Source organism: Triturus cristatus, chromosome 10, assembly GCF_964204655.1.
Source record: "Triturus cristatus chromosome 10, aTriCri1.1, whole genome shotgun sequence".
Classification (NCBI taxonomy): Eukaryota; Metazoa; Chordata; class Amphibia; order Caudata; family Salamandridae; genus Triturus; species Triturus cristatus.
In genome coordinates, this window is record NC_140593.1 from 872,711,341 (window position 1) to 872,727,784 (window position 16,444).

The 16,444-nt window shown below is 42.0% G+C and overlaps 1 protein-coding gene across 3 annotated transcripts in view; it reads left to right on the forward strand.

Annotated features, from left to right (window-relative positions):
• The first annotated feature begins 1,611 nt into the window (after positions 1 to 1,611).
• LOC146796143 (uncharacterized) overlaps positions 1,612 to 16,444 on the forward strand; it is a 182,823-nt gene continuing 167,990 nt past the window's right edge. Inside the window, exons 1-2 of one of the 3 annotated variants that reach the window (XM_085628529.1) lie at positions 1,612 to 2,092; positions 12,941 to 13,067. In XM_085628529.1, the coding sequence (XP_085484655.1) occupies positions 2,069 to 2,092; positions 12,941 to 13,067 (151 nt within the window). In that variant the 5' untranslated portion in view covers positions 1,612 to 2,068. The remainder of the gene's footprint in view (positions 2,093 to 12,940; positions 13,068 to 16,444) is intronic. The other 2 variants (XM_085628527.1, XM_085628528.1) reach the window with 2 other exon arrangements.

A 16,444-nucleotide genomic window follows, 5' to 3' on the forward strand; every position in this document is an offset into this window, starting at 1 on the left:
TTGCAGGAAAACAGGTAGCTGGACTAGAAATGTTGTGGTGTTTTCTGACCAGTCACAAATTTACCGGAGAAGCAACGTAAAAGGAATAATCTCCCAGCTCAGATATCAGGATCCAGTTGGTGCCAGGTGAAGCAACTCCCCTACAAGAAAACATTTATTTTCACATGTTTCTAAAAGAAGAAATAATTTACAAAGTCTCATTGAAGAGAAAACTGTGGCTGGTTTTATGCTGGTCTCTATCACAGGGTCACGCCGGAATGGCACAATAGATAATAGAGATAAAGCTGTAATGATTCTGCAGTTGTTTGACATTGTTCATGTCCTTAACTGTATAGCAAAACGCCTGATCGATTGCTCGACAGTGACTGTAAAAAACGTTTAAGGTAATCTATATGGGTTGCAATCCGTTTTAAAAATTCACATGTGTAACTTCTTCTTACATTCGCTAAGAGTATTTGCAATATTTAAGACTTAATGCGCCTGTAGTTTTGCATGCTACATATTGTTGAATGACTATTGTATAGTGCACATTTTTAAATGAGTCACCCCCTGGTGTCTGAGTAAGGTTAGGTTGTGGGTAGAGTGCTAGGGAGAAAGGATCAGCACATTTAGCTAAACACTGAACCACATGGATTAGTTTACACTAGTGCTTGGTTCTGAGACACGTACTTCCAAGCACTGTTTGAGGCCCAATGCAATTATTTTTAGGTTTAGCTTGAAACAGGGCATGTGCTGACACTTGCGAGACATTTTGTTTTTCAAAAGGGGCCCCTCAGTGCTTACCATTTATTGACACTCTTATTTGCTGCTTTCTCTTTGGAGAGCTCGTGCTGGTTTCACTTTCTCCTCTTCTGTGGAGCATAGACTAAGTACTGATTGCTTCGTTTTGATTAGTGTCCTTCTGCAGATTGCAGTGTGCTTGAGGTAATATTTTTTCCTTTCTTCTTCCCCTCTCATCGTTCCCTTCCATTATGCATGTTGCTTGTTCGCTCCCACTCTCTTGTTGTCTGTGTTGCTTGTTGCCATGCTGCTGTACAACATGGCTAAAAGACATTGTCAAAGCCAAAAGCTCTCATATAAGCAAGACCTATTGGATTTGCCAATGCTTGTTTTCTAAAGCTCCCTCTTTCCAGTTTCCAAATGTTGGCATGTCTGAATAAAGGAAATGCTCTTGCTTGCGTACGTTTGCTTTGCGCTCAATTGCCTTCCTATTCGAAGTACAAACCTCTGGAAGAAACAGAACACAAAAAGAGCAAGAAATACACTTTTCTCTATGGTGCAGTCTGTATGTGAGATTAATAATTGCAATCGCCAATAAAACTACAATCCCCGGTATGCACAGCGCTGAGGGGTCCTAACGGAAAGAACAAGACCGATTTTGCGTTGCCTGAGATAATTTTATCCGGTTTATACGATATGTCAGGAAGAAGTGGGGGAGGGGAGGCTTTTACTGTCACCGTACAAAATGTATATTTACATTCTTCGCTATCCCGCCGTGAAACTATTTTCAGCGGCTCTTAAAAAGAGCCCGGCAATATTATTTATGCAATTAATGTTGTTTGTTGATCCATTTCAGAACCGCAGTATGGAGATATCATCCCAGCATGCACCAGGAGTGAAAGGGGAGTCCATGCAGTGAGTGTAGGGGCGGGGAGGGTCGCGCTTCCCTGCCAAGGGGGTAGCAGCAACTCTAGCCCCCTGAGCTCTGAAGGCACTGTGCAGGTGGGGTTATGCCCCCCCTTCCCCCCCATCCCCTATAGTGTACCCCTACTCCGCTCTTCTCTCTATCCAGATATTTTTGGTTTCACTCCCCCCATCCTAACGACTCCCCACGAGCTGACCTCTGACTTCCACCCAAAGCACTTGGTCCTGACATAATTCACTCTCCGCATGTCTGTCAGGCTCGTCGTTCCCAACAGCTGCTCCCCTCTCCCCATGCCTTCTATCTATTTATATTTTATGTAAATTAAACTGTAGTTTCTCCCTCCTCCCTCCTGGAGTACAGTCGGGTCACCTCACCTGGACAGTTCGATACAGAGGTGCATGGAAGCCGGGTGTGAGAGAGTTGATGATGGAAGGCGCTTCTTTTCAGGTAGAGTTGGGGGCATGCGCCTCATGGCTCAACAAAACAGCTGTATAACACTGCTACCTGTTATTATTTGAAGGACAGCGCTTTTGGAAAACATGTTTGACGTTTGGTTTATTCTATCCTCTTGCTGTTTCATTATTTGTATTTCATCCGTCTCCTTTATCCATACGTTTGATACACGCCCCTTAAAAATGCACGTTTTGTTTCTCTCTGGCTAGTTAGATGTACACACACACACCCTTGTGTTCATGTATTTTATACAAATAGTTGGTTGCATTTTGTCATCACAATACTGCAGCGTGTTATAAAATAATATACTGTTCCACGCTCAGCTTTATACATTTCCAAAACAGATATTTCTAACGTTTCCCACATTAATCAATGCTATATACAATGAGTATCGTATATTATTATTTACCAGCTGCAGTACTCTTTTCTGCGAACGTAGAAAGGACGAACTGCGCCTCGCCTTTCTTGCTGTGCCTTGCTACAGGTCCTAGCTGGTCAATATGTTTTCCGTTGCAACGTAGGCATGATGCATGACACTACATCGTGGCATCCTTGTTGTCGCTTCTGTTGTCTTGACTGGTGTTTTCTACCATTTGTTGTATTGTTTTATTTTCACGTTTAATCAGAATATTTTTTTTATTATTAAAAAAATCGTATTCCGAGCAATCTGATATAAACTGGCTTTATGTCCACACCTTGGATGGCGAGGGAGGAGTTTGTCTTGTCCCTAATCAGTGACATGGAAAAAAGGAAATTAGTTATCTGTATTGTTTTATCCCAAATTAACTGCCATTACATCCGCAGCCATCTTCTTAATCCAATTACCTACTAAGGAGATGGTTCAACACCTCAGTCACCCCACTTCTTTGTATATTTTGAAAACTTCAAACCGATTTTACTCAGTCCCACCAAAATTGTCCTCAGCAGTGTCTTTAGGAGATCAGTGGGCACTACCTCCTGCCATAGTTAACGTTTTAAAGCAGCGGTTCTTATCCTTCCTGGGGTCCGTGACTGTTTTACAAAATTCAAATATTATAAAAATTAATCAATAAACATTAAGAAAGTGTGTGTGTGTATATATGTATATATCAATATATCAATATATATATATATATATATATATATATATATATATGTGTGTAACACTGATAATTTGACATTTGTTCTATTTTTGAGCTTCTGTTTGTTGTATACTTTTATTTGTATTTTTGTGCATTGCTTTGAGGTCCAACTCATAAATATATATTGCTTAGCACGGGGGTCATCAGTTTCCAAAAATGACTCTGTGAGGGTCCCCGGATTCCACTAATGATTCAGTGGGGGTCCACAGAAGTCAAAAGGTTAGGAACCCCTGCTTTCAAAAACTCTTCAGAATTGAGTGAGAGAGGTATAGTAACTACTGGCACTTGAAAGATAGACTCAGAAGTGATGAAGATAACGAGTGCCTCTTGGGACAGCATCCGTGCCAAATTCCTTAGTCATACTGCCATAACCAAGAATTTTATCTTTGACCGATTAAAAGAAAATTCTCCTAGGCACGCTAGCATGTTGTATCACATGCGATTCTCTTCACTGAGAACGGTCCTTTGCATCATCAAACTGCATGAGCGTTAGCAAAACCTTAGTTACAATCTCGCTATCTCCAAGTGTATCGGAGCACTGGGGAAGAAGTGGAAAAATTCAATCTAAAGATAAGATTTATGTGCCACAGATTTTGCTTTTAATAAAGGCCGCATCAGGAGCTTTCTTTCGGGTCTGGACCTTTGCTCATCTTCTTGAGGAGGTCTCCTCCTGGCTTCCTTCTTCATGCAGTCTCTTTCTTGTCCTTTGTGGCCTTTAAGGTCTGTCCATCCTCTCGCACACAGAGCACCCTCTTTCTTGGTATTACTTTGCTTCCTCTTTCAGCTTGAGACATTTAGCTTCTAATGTCTGCTTGTCTGGCTTATCCATAAGAATAGTGCCACACTTCTGACCACTTTACTCACTTGATCGCTGAGCAATCTCTTCAGATGCCTCCTAGTTTTTCCTTTGAGAAAGGCCCAGAGGGTACTTTAGATATCTTTTTCTTTTTTTCATGCTAAAGGCGCTAGAGGACGATACAGTTCATATCTTTATGATGGACACAGTACACTGGAACATTTGCAGAGGTTGCACTCCAATCTCTCCTAGATTTTCTAAAGAACAAACATTTGTAGTAAGTGTGCTTTGGTACCAAAGTCCTGGATGTTCCAGTATAATTTGTTAAAGTGCATGGATGCCCCAGGTAGTCTAAGGAATAAATCCATGGAATGTTTCGTGAGGTATAATCATATTGAAAGTAGCTCTCTTTCAATTCTTGTTTTTTTGCTTGCAACAGCAATTGCTATTTTTTATGTCTGGGAAACAGTTGAACTCCAGATTTACCCTTCGTGCTTCTTGTACCACAAAGGACTGAAAGCTGGTGTATGTGTGTTCTCTGTCAGTTAGTCTCATCAACAATCTATCAATTGTTCCTTTTCTGATGCAATGCTTTTTAGCATGTAGCTCATTTCAGTTTTTTTTTAATTCCGTGGCGATGCTTGTGTGGCCACGTAAACCCCTTTTCTGTCGTGGATGAACTGTTCACTAAGAGTGGGCGGAATTTGCGAAATTGACTTTTGCAAATTATCGCGAAATTGCGCAAAATCTCCAAGAGCATGCAAAACTTTCGTGAAGATTCGGTGATTGCTTTTCCCGCCCGTTCGCGATGTGTTTTTGCGTGCTCGCAGGGAAATATATCTCCAACTTGGCAGTGCGGTCGCTAATGGGCGCGGCCACCTTGCTCGTGATGCTTATTTCCTGTTCGCGATCGCAATGACGTGTTCGTGATCGCAAACTCTCGCGGGATAGCGCGACCGGCTACCAACAATCCAATATCTTGTGGTGCGCGCGAACGGATAGGAAAACTCGTCGGCGAACGCAGGGACCCGGTAAGTCGCGAGAATGCATTTTTAAAGCGCAAACAAGAAAAATACTTCAGTTTCGCGGCAGGTTGAGAAAGTTTTTACATTTTTGCGCTCTCCGCGGAATGCAAAAATGTCAAAATATCGCAAATTCCGCGAGCGGAATGAAATTTAACACCCAGGCCTACTGTTCACGTACACCGCATCACTTCTGTAGTGTGGTAGACATGAACACTGCGTCCACCACACTAAATGAGAAAATCCTTCTGATGCAAGCACCAGAAGCATTTTCGTTTTAAGAATAATATCATAACTTGAGGGAAGAGTTTCCCTTGTGTCCTGAGATAATTTTTTTGGGGGGGATCAGTGTGACACAGCTCAGTGATGTCACATTGATTGGAAAAATAAACCAGTCTACTGGCTTCACTTTGGTCGTCACTTGGGGGGACACATTTCAGCACCCCCAGCATCAATCTGAGAGGGAGAGATGCAACAGGAAAGGTAACATTGTCCTCTTTCCAGCAATACCACTCCCTAGTGAATCCCTTGTTGTAGACCCCAACAGGACTATGATCCCCAAGGAAGCCAGGGAGGAAAGGCGCATTCCCAGGCATGGGCAAGTGGTCCTCCAAATAAAAATAAAAAAGTGTTTCTGCCACATAAGGGGAGTGATAGAGACGTTTTACCCAATTATCCATACAGTTTTTAGAAAAAAACATGGACTCAGCCAGCCCACCCAGTTATCAGGCCCACCGCACCCCTAAAACTATGATAGTTTTCTGTCCAATTGCTTTGCTGGAGGCAGATTGGCGAGTTTACCCTTAATCTGCTCCTCACATTTTTTTAAAAGAAAGGGGTTACCCACCCATTCGGCAACAGGCCCTGCCCATAAAGCTCCAACAATCTTTTTGTCCCCTCTTCTCCTGGAGATGATGGAAAGATTTACCTGCCATCTGTCCCAAGGTGAGGGTCACAAAGCCCACTAGACTCCACCAGTATTTAAAAACAATTATGTGTGGTCTGCTCTGTCCTGACATTAAGCTGCATCATCGCCTGTAAAGCCCCAACAGTCTTTCTAGACTCATGGGTCCTGGAGCATCCCCATGTCATATAAGAGGACATTTTGGGAGCAGGTTTGTTATCTATATAGGCTCGCAGATACTAGGTAAATCCCTATTTCTTCTCACTTGCCATGGTGAATGGCTGCGCTGTACGAGGCCTTACATTTCCGGCAACCAGAGAACCCTATGAAACTGGGCAATTCTGAAAATTAGAGATCCAGGCAAATCCAGTATCTCTAAGGTGTGGCTTGCATGCATTCCACTAGATTTTCTAATCCCGAATCCCCTGCAAATGTCAACCTTTGGTTAAGTGACACATTTTCTTTACATTTATCTGATGGAAAGTTCCAGAAACTGCAAAACTTCTACCACCCAATGCTCCCATATTGCCATAGTTTAAAACAGTCCCTCGCTGGTGTGGCAAAGGCCTCAAAACGCAACGTGGTGACATCCAGGTTTTGCCTTGAGAATGAACCAAATCTGGCTTTGTTGGTAGCTGCTATATTTTGTCAGGGGCTTGGCTGCCTCACAGGGAAACCTACCAGACCGAGGCATTTCTGAAAACTGGGCTCCCAGAGGAGTCAATGGTGGTGTGGCATGTGTAGATCCCAATTCGTTTTCTTGCCCGGAAAGGCTGGCAAACATTAGCTAAAATCATGAATTTTCCACACATTTCTGTGAGAGAAAGTTCGGAAATCTGCAGGACCCACTAACATTTTTATCATCCAGCATTCCCATGCTATCCAAATAAAAACTTACCGACCTTGTTTGCCTGGGTCTGTTTCTTGAGACCAGCTCCTCTTTCCACCACTTGAGAATCTTCCCTTTCAAGCCGTGCCTCTCCCATGTTTGGGCTTCCAGTGGGCCAAATGTCTTCAGCACGCTGTATGGCACACTGATTTGAGTGATGGGGACGGAGGGTCCAGCAATGTCATAGAAGCGAGTCTGCGTTGACCCTTGAGTTTTCTTTAGTTGGTGGAAGCCAAATGCCACCCTGGAGGATGAGACCTTCGGATCCTCCTTTTTACAGAATTAATGGAGAGGACATAACTAGTTTATGTGGTATACCTGGATATGTCATGGAGTTGAGTAGCAAATGAGGGGCTTATACTATCAGCATGTATCAATAACTGCAGTGATAAGGAATATATTGAGTATTGGCATATGATTGGGGTGGATGTGGATGGTTGGCATTTATTTATTACTAAAAAATGAAAAGACAATAGTTGGGGCCAAAATTAGTGCAGTTTATAGAAATGGCTAGTTGGTGGCATCTTGAGTTTATTTTTCATAAATGACATTGAGTGTACTTCTACAAAATGACAAGCTGATGTCTAAGTCTGGAATAAATTAGTTTAGTTACTATAAATTATATATGGCGTAGAGTGAAATGGAGTGTCATAGAGTAGAGTGGCGAACAGTGAAGTAGTTTTGTGGAGAGGAGTGGCGTGGACAGGAGTGGTGTAGAGTGGAGTGGCATAGCGTGTCACAGAGTGGTGTGTTGTAGAAGGGAGTAGGGTGTCATAGATTGGATAAAGTGTCATGGTGTACAGTGAAGTGGTGTAGAATGTAGTAGAGTGGAGTGGGATAGAATGTAGTAGAGCGGAGTGTCGTAGAGTGGAGTAAAGTGGCATAGAGCGTGGTTGAGTGGAGTAGAGTGACGTGGATTGGGGTGTCGTAGAGTATAGTGGCAATACGTGCAATAAAGTGGGGTAGAATGCTGTAGTATAGAGTTGCGTAGAATGGAGTGGCATGGAGTAGTATTACATTGTGGAGTGTTGTTGGATGAAGTGGCATAGAGTGGAGTAGTGTTGTGTTGTGGAGTGATGTAGAGTGTCGTAGCACAGAGTGGAGTACAGTGTTGGGGAGTGGCGTAAATTGGCATAAGTGGAGTAGAGTGTCGTAGTATGTAGGGTCGCAGAGCGGAGAGGCATAGAATTTTGCAGAGTGTCGTGGAGTGACATACAGTAAAGTGTCATAGTGTGGAGTAGAGTGTCGCAGAACGGAGTGACAGAGTGCAGTGGCGAACAGTGAAGTAGTGTTGTGAAGAGGAGTGGCATAGAGTGTCGCAGAATGGAGTGGCGTAGAGTGTCGTAGAATCAAGTAGAGTGTCATAGAGTGGAAGACAGTGTGGTTGTGTAGTGGGAGTAGTGTCATGGAGTGGAGTGGCGTAGAATCAAGTAAAGTACAGTGGAGTATCATATAGCATAGAGTGGAGTAAAGGAGCATAGAGTGTTAGAGTGCAATGGAGTAGAGTGGTGTAAAGTCGAGTTACGAAATTTGGGAGTAGCGGAATAGCGTAGTATGAAGGAGAGTGATTAGATTGTCAGACTGACACTGAGTGGAGAGGCATAGAGTGTTGTGGAGTGGCGTAGAATGGAGTAAGAGGGTGTGGAGTTGCTTAGAGTGGAGTATAGTGTCACAGGGCGGATTGTGACAGGGCAGAATGTTGCACTGCGGAATGTCGGAGAGCAGAGTGGTGAACAGTGTAGTGTTGTGGCGTAGAGTGTTGTGGAGTGACGTAGAGTATCATAGAGTGGAGTAGGATGTCATAGAATGGAGGAGAGTGTAGTGAGTGGCGTAGAGTGAAGTAAAGTGGCATAGAAGGTCATAGAGTGGAGTGCAGTGGAGTGGTGTAGGTGGAGTGGCATAGAGTGGAGTAGTACTGTGGAGTGGCATAGAGTGGAATACAGTGTTATGGAATGACATAGAGTAAATTAGAGTTTTCCAGAGTGGAGTGTTGTAGAGTGAAAGGAGTGGAGTTGTGTAAAGTAAAGTGTCATAGAGTGGTGTAGAGTATCGTGGAGTAGAGTGTCAGAGGGTATAGGAGTGTTGTGGAGTGGCAAGGGGTAGAGTGGAGTAGAGTGTCATTGAGTAGTGTAGAGTGTTGCAGGTTAGAAGAGTGTCGTAGACCAGAGTGTTGTAAAGCAGAGTAGAGTGTCATGGCATACAGTATAGTGGCATAAAATGGAGTTAAGTGATGTGTAGTAGCATAGAGTGTAGTATAGTGTTGTAGTTTGGAATCACATAGAGTGGAGTGGCGTAGAGGGAAGTGGCATAGAGTGGAGTGGTTTGGAGTAGAGTGTCATTGTGTGGAGTGGTGAAGAGTGGAGTAGAGTGTAGTAGGGTGAAGTGTCATAGGGTGGAGTGTCATAGCGTAGAGTGGAGTAGCGTAAAGTGGAGTAGAGGTGGTGTGTCGTAAAGTAGAGTTGTAGATTGGAGGGGTGTTTAGTTGAGTAAAGTGTCATAAAGTAGAGGGACGGAGAGTGGAATAGATTGGAGTGTTGTTGGATGGATTGTCGTTGAGTGGCTTAAAGTACAGTGAGGTAGAGTGGAGGGATGTAAAGTGTCATAGAGTGGTGGGGCATAGAGTGGAGTGACGTAGAGTGGCTTGGAGTAGAGTGTTATAGAGTGAAGTGGCATAGAGTGCAGTATGCATGTTGTGGAAGCGCATTCCCATTAGACAACTCATTTTCAAATGAAATTGCATTTGCACAGACATATGCTTTTACTGATAAAACTGCACAGTGCACAAACGATAATGGGTGCAAATCTTCATCATCTAGTGTATTGATTTGTTTTGATTGTATTAAAATATTTGTTTCCTCCACACTCGGAATTACAAAAAAGTGACATATTCTGAAATATTGGTACAGTTCATTTACTGACTTTTAAATGTTGTTTTGTGCTAGAAAAAGTTAACATCCTACAGCCTTTTTCACCCCCAATACCCAACAAGATTGCCATATAAATCCTTTCATTTTGTAGTCAGAAAAAAGAAAAGTAAATACCAACCTCCCTCACACAACAGATTCTAACATTTGACCTCCGTGAATGCACAGCAAATGTGACAGGATAAAAACAAAATCTAAAGACTTGTTTATTGCTCATTTACTTCTGAACTCCAGCATGGTTATTTTGGGGGTGCTTCAGCACCCCCCACTGCTCTACTTCCAGCGTTTATGACATGGGCGTGAAATTGAGGACGTTTCAGTTATGCTATTAGTAAAGAGCACTGATCAAAATAAACAAGCTTGTAGACAGAATATTGTTCCGCCCAGGAATGCAAGATTGATGATCATAGTGGAAAAGATAAGTAGAATCAATCAAGCAAAAAGATGAGACAGGAAACCTCTTCCAAGATATACAGCACATTGTGTTCCTCACAAAAAATGAACAAAAGAGTTCCCAGAAAGCAAGCACCTGTGGAGGAATGTAAGGAGCTAGTTAGCGAGGTGGAAACGGGCTATGCAGAAGAGACAAAGACATGCTGGACAGCCTAAAACAAATAAAGCTGGCAAATAGAAAACAAGCAAATGTGAGTCAAAAAACCCAAAGCCAATGGTTTTTAGAATGTCCCCAAGAAATCTTTTGCAACCAGACAGCTTTGCTGTTTGTTAGGCTTCAACCTAATGAAAGGAAGTTGAAGATAGAAGCGAAAGGAAGTATTTTAATCTTGTTTTTTGAAGGAAGGCTGTTACTCATATTGGATACTCAACATATGCTTTTAATCAATTTCTTTTCAGAATCCTGCCAGAAAATCATTACTCGTTCTTTTGTGGTTTTCTTAATTGTTTTTTTGAGAAAAGCCTAATGTCAACCACAATACTGATGGGATAGGTAGGGCATGCGCTGCAGATAATGAAGTCTAGAATGTTTCATGGGGAACAACCTTTACAACGCAACTATTACAACGCACTACACTTACAACGCATTTTTTACAACGCATAATCCATTACAACGCACTACACTTACAACGCATGACACTACAACGCATTTTAAAAAAATACCTTTACAACGCATACCATTACAACGCCTACCATTACAACGCATAATATTACACTACACTATCCAACACTTACCCTACTGTTGCACCCCCTGGAGTTAGAATAGTAATTTTTACCCCTATACTATCCAACACTTACCCTACTGTTGCACCCCCTGGAGTTAGAATAGTAATTTTTACCCCTATACTATCCAACACTTACCCTACTGTTGCACCCCCTGGAGTTAGAATAGTAATTTTTACCCCTATACTATCCAACACTTATCCTACTGTTGCACCCCCTGGAGTTAGAATAGTAATTGTTACCCCTATACTATCCAACACTTACCCTACTGTTGCACCCCCTGGAGTTAGAATAGCAATTTTTACCCCTATACTATCCAACACTTACCCTACTGTTGCACCCCCTGGAGTTAGAATAGTAATTTTTACCCCTATACTATCCAACACTTACCCTACTTTTGCACCCCCTGGAGTTAGAATAGTAATTTTTACCCCTATACTATCCAACACTTACCCTACTGTTGCACCCCCTGGAGTTAGAATAGTAATTTTTACCCCTATACTATCCAACACTTACCCTACTGTTGCACCCCCTGGAGTTAGAATAGTAATTTTTACCCCTATACTATCCAACACTTACCCTACTGTTGCACCCCCTGGAGTTAGAATAGTAATTTTTACCCCTATACTATCCAACACTTACCCTACTGTTGCACCCCCTGGAGTTAGAATAGTAATTTTTACCCCTATACTATCCAACACTTACCCTACTGTTGCACCCCCTGGAGTTAGAATAGTAATTTTTACCCCTATACTATCCAACACTTACCCTACTGTTGCACCCCCTGGAGTTAGAATAGTAATTTTTACCCCTATACTATCCAACACTTACCCTACTGTTGCACCCCCTGGAGTTAGAATAGTAATTTTTACCCCTATACTATCCAACACTTACCCTACTGTTGCACCCCCTGGAGTTAGAATAGTAATTTTTACCCCTATACTATCCAACACTTATCCTACTGTTGCACCCCCTGGAGTTAGAATAGTAATTGTTACCCCTATACTATCCAACACTTACCCTACTGTTGCACCCCCTGGAGTTAGAATAGCAATTTTTACCCCTATACTATCCAACACTTACCCTACTGTTGCACCCCCTGGAGTTAGAATAGTAATTTTTACCCCTATACTATCCCTCACTTACCCTACTGTTGCACCCCCTGGAGTTAGAATAGTAATTTTTACCCCTATACTATCCAACACTTACCCTACTGTTGCACCCCCTGGAGTTAGAATAGTAATTTTTACCCCTATACTATCCAACACTTACCCTACTGTTGCACCCCCTGGAGTTAGAATAGTAATTTTTACCCCTATAGTATCCAACACTTACCCTACTGTTGCACCCCCTGGAATTAGAAAAGTAATTTTTACCCCTGTACTATCTAATACTTACCTTAAATGCAATTAAATATTATGCATTGTAATGGTATGCGTTGTAATGGTAGTTTTTTAAAATGCGTTGTAGTGTGATGCGTTGTAAGTGTAGTGCGTTGTAATGGATTATGCGTTGTAAGTGCATGCGTTGTAAGTGCATGCGTTGTAAAAGTGTGCGTTGTAACGTCATACATCCATGTTTCATGAGTACATTATATGTCCCTGGGGGTGAACTAGAGTTGTAATATGTCTGTGAATGAGGCTATATCCCCAATTCATGTTTTTGTTTAGTGTCTAAGGTCTCAATAAATGTATAGTAGGGCTGTGGGTTACAATCAAGTTTAAATATATTAAATGACCACTATTTCAGAGTTCTTTTCAGAGTTCTTTTACTTCTTTACACTAATGATGGTCTGTGATGTGCAATAGTTTGTTGATTTTAAATGGTGACGTATTGGACAAAAACCCATACCATCCCACTCACCCAATGCATAAATATTTTCTATGGAATGCCAAACTGTAGACCTTTATTCATAAGTATTACTGCTGTCAGAGTTCATTCTCAACCGGCTCTGTAGGGAATACCACTGCTGGACATTCATTTAGTGACTGAAATCTGCTCTCTCCACAGATGGTGCTTAACTTTGATGATGTCATAGTGCACTTCTCAGAAGATGAATGGAGTGGTTTGGAATTATGGCAGAGGAACCTGTACCTAGAAGTGGCTAAGGAGAACTATGACATGCTGGTTTCACTAGGTAAGGAATAGCAGCCTTACTGTACTGCCAGATTTGGATGCCGGAGAGAGAGGTGTGATGGGCTTATAAATTGAATGATCATTGAAATGTGTGGAAGATGGAGGCAGAGGGAATGATGGGTTTATTTGGCTGGACAGGAGATGGTTAGAAAGGTGATGGAGAGATGAAAAGATAGATGAAATTATGCCCCTAGCAAAGTCTGCTTTCTTCCACTTTTTGTTCGATTAAGATTCTTAGGATTTCCTATAACCACTCCTCATATTGGCATAGATCGACCCAATTGCATATGGTCATTTAAATTATTAAATCTGGCACAATAGTTTTAAGTTCCTGCTGCCAGCCTACATTCCTTTGGTCTGCAGGTTACAAATTCAAGTCCACGCAAGGTCAGCTTAGCTTTCCATCTTTGGCTGGTAAATGTAGTACCTTTGTATTGGAAGACAGAAGTGGGAGGGAGAGGAGGTGTTCCACTTCCCGGGTCTGATTTTAGCTTTATAAACCTCAGGAATGGACAAAAAAAGAAAAGCGTATATAGAAAGACCCAGTTTGTCTGTAGAGGCCTAAGGCCTACAAATGGGGACCTTGAAGTTGCTTACTAGAACTGGTGACCCTATAGAAACCTCAGTTTGTATTATGGTACCCTTGTGCTACCTGCTTTAGCAACAAATTGATATGTAGTAGCACGAGGTGTACCTAAAAGAACCACCAGCTTTCAGCACATCAAATCAAATAATGCACATATTGACCTTTATTCAGTATATAGAAACAGTGTGTGTCAGAAGACTCTTTTTCATGTGGGTGTGAGACAGAGAGAGAGAGGGATTTCATATTTAAGGGAACATGCCTGTGTGTGCATTTATTGGCCTTGAATAAGACAGTTGTAGCTTTGAGTCTACTCCTCAACACTTATTCTGCCTTTTGGAACATAAATCAGCCTATAAAAGCCTTGAGTCTCTTTGGAGGAACCTTAAGCCTGCTCAGGAACCTGAGCCTGCAGATATCTCAAGTCTACTTAAAGAAGCCTCAAGGAAATCAGACATGGCTATAAAAACCTTTAGAGGCAGTTATTGTGTTATAGCACAATGCAGTGCAGCAAACAAAACTGCAACTTTGGTTACAGTATGGGATGAGGGCATTGCAGAACCATATCTATTAAAATAATGCACTGTTGCGTTCTTCCCCAACGCCTGTGCACAAACAGGCTGCCCAGCGCCATGCACACACCTTGGCATCATAGTGCAGTGGTGTGCGTGTGTGTGAGATGTCTAGCATAGGTTTTGTACTGGAATGGTACAGTACTGGTATAAAATACTATGTGTAGACTAACTTTAACACTTTTCACATATTGAATGTGTGCTGTGCAGTCTAGCTCTGATGTAATTTGTGTAACTTTAGGAGAAATTAAAGCATTTCTCTTGTTAACATCTGCCTCAAAGAGGTGTTGCTTTTTGGCACAAAGAGCTGTCTACCAATTGTATTAAAAACCGTGTATGGTAGCATTCAAATGCTCATGTACCACCCATGGGACATTCACTTGACACATACCAATTGAAAGTACCATTTGAGTTAATTTGAGTGCTACTTTCCAGCCCAAAAATGTTATCAAGACTTTGCATCACTTTGCAATGGCACAAATTGTTGATAAGTCTGCCCCACGGTTTGCGCCCGCATTTACCTCAAACGAACATAAAGGACAAACACATCTTAGAGTGTTTGTGTGTGTGTGTTTTTATACCATTAGTACGTTTTTATTGTCTGCGCCTTTTTCCATTTTTTTTTATCATTTCTTAATTCTTACAGAAATGGAAACAATCACAGTCTTTGAGAAAGGTCATATAGCAAGACTGCAGCACTTATGCTTGATAAATGTATGAATTAAATGCATAGAACACTTCATTACTAAAATTATAAGTCCACAGAACGACAATAATGTTTGAATGATACTTTAGCAAACCACTGTTTCTCTTCACACCAGACTACCCATTGGTTACTGCTAGGGTTTTTTGAGTAGCCTTTGTGTATCACCACACCTCAGAGTTCAGCAGCACCTGGTGCAGCGTCTTAGCGGCAATTTTCTATTTTCTGTATGCTGCGCTTCATTGTCATCTCATGTCTGTGAGAGACAACGCCCTCCTTTCTTTGTACCAAGCAATTAAAATACAGATGTCTTCAAATATAGCGCTATCTGAATATATTTCTCTTAGTTCACTCATTTCTTGAAGCTGCCCTTTTAATAACAATTTACCAGGCCCATTAATGCATGGAGTGCATTAGGCCAATCACACCAAATATTAAACCCATTAATGCATGAATGGCGTGCGACCACCAATACCCGGTATTTAGGCTGATCGATGCATGCTCTGCAATGCCAATGATGCCCATTTCAGGGCCTGTTAACACATGCACTGTGTGGTGCCACTGACATCGGTCAGTAGGCGCCCTGATGCCAAAGCTTGTGTGCAACCACGGTTTCTAGGCCCACTGATACCTCTCATCACTGGACCACTGAGGTACATTGATGTATGCAGTCCATGCAGCCAATGATGCATGTTGCTACGGTCATTCTTTCGTCTATTGGATGGGTCCACTGACAGTTACTAGCCCCTTTGATGTTCTCTCGCTGTGGGGTACGGAAGCCTCTTACGTGACCCAATAATGCATGCACTGTAGGGATCAGTTAACCACTACTAGGCCAGTTGATGCATGCAGTGTTTGATAACTCTTATTATTCATGCACAGAATGGGGTCTGGTACCCTGGTTACTAGACTCATTCATGCATGGACGTGTGGGGCCACCAGCACTCTTTACTACTCCTATTCATGCATTCCCTTTTCGTGTCCACTGATACCAGGTTCATTGATGCATTAGACTGGACATTTCTAACACTGACAACAAACCGTACACACTTCAAATAAGCCAGATCTATTGTTCGATAGTATTGATAGGTAAATGTGGAGTTGTGGTGACTTGCCCCCCCAAAAATGCTCCCTACTCTTATTTGGAGAAGATAATTCAACTAGACAAATACAAATGTGTTGCTATATTTTTCTTTTCAGTAGCTTACGTTTAAAGTATTGTGACACTGCTCCCCCAATTTAGTATTAGTAATGGGCTTTTTTCCATTCAGGCCAGTAATCCTGGTACGGGTGCAAACAAGAGGTTGTACCTGAATCTGGATTACAAAATGTGTGTGAAATTACTGGGACATTACCCGACATGGCACTTTTTATCCTGACAAATTTTACACGGTTAAAACCTATCAAAATTTTGTGTGTGGGGAAAAAAGTGGATAGCGGAGGGGAATAATTTACTATTCCCACTCCAACAGGTGCAACAGTAGGAAAAGTGTTGGATAGCGGAGGGGAATAATGCACTA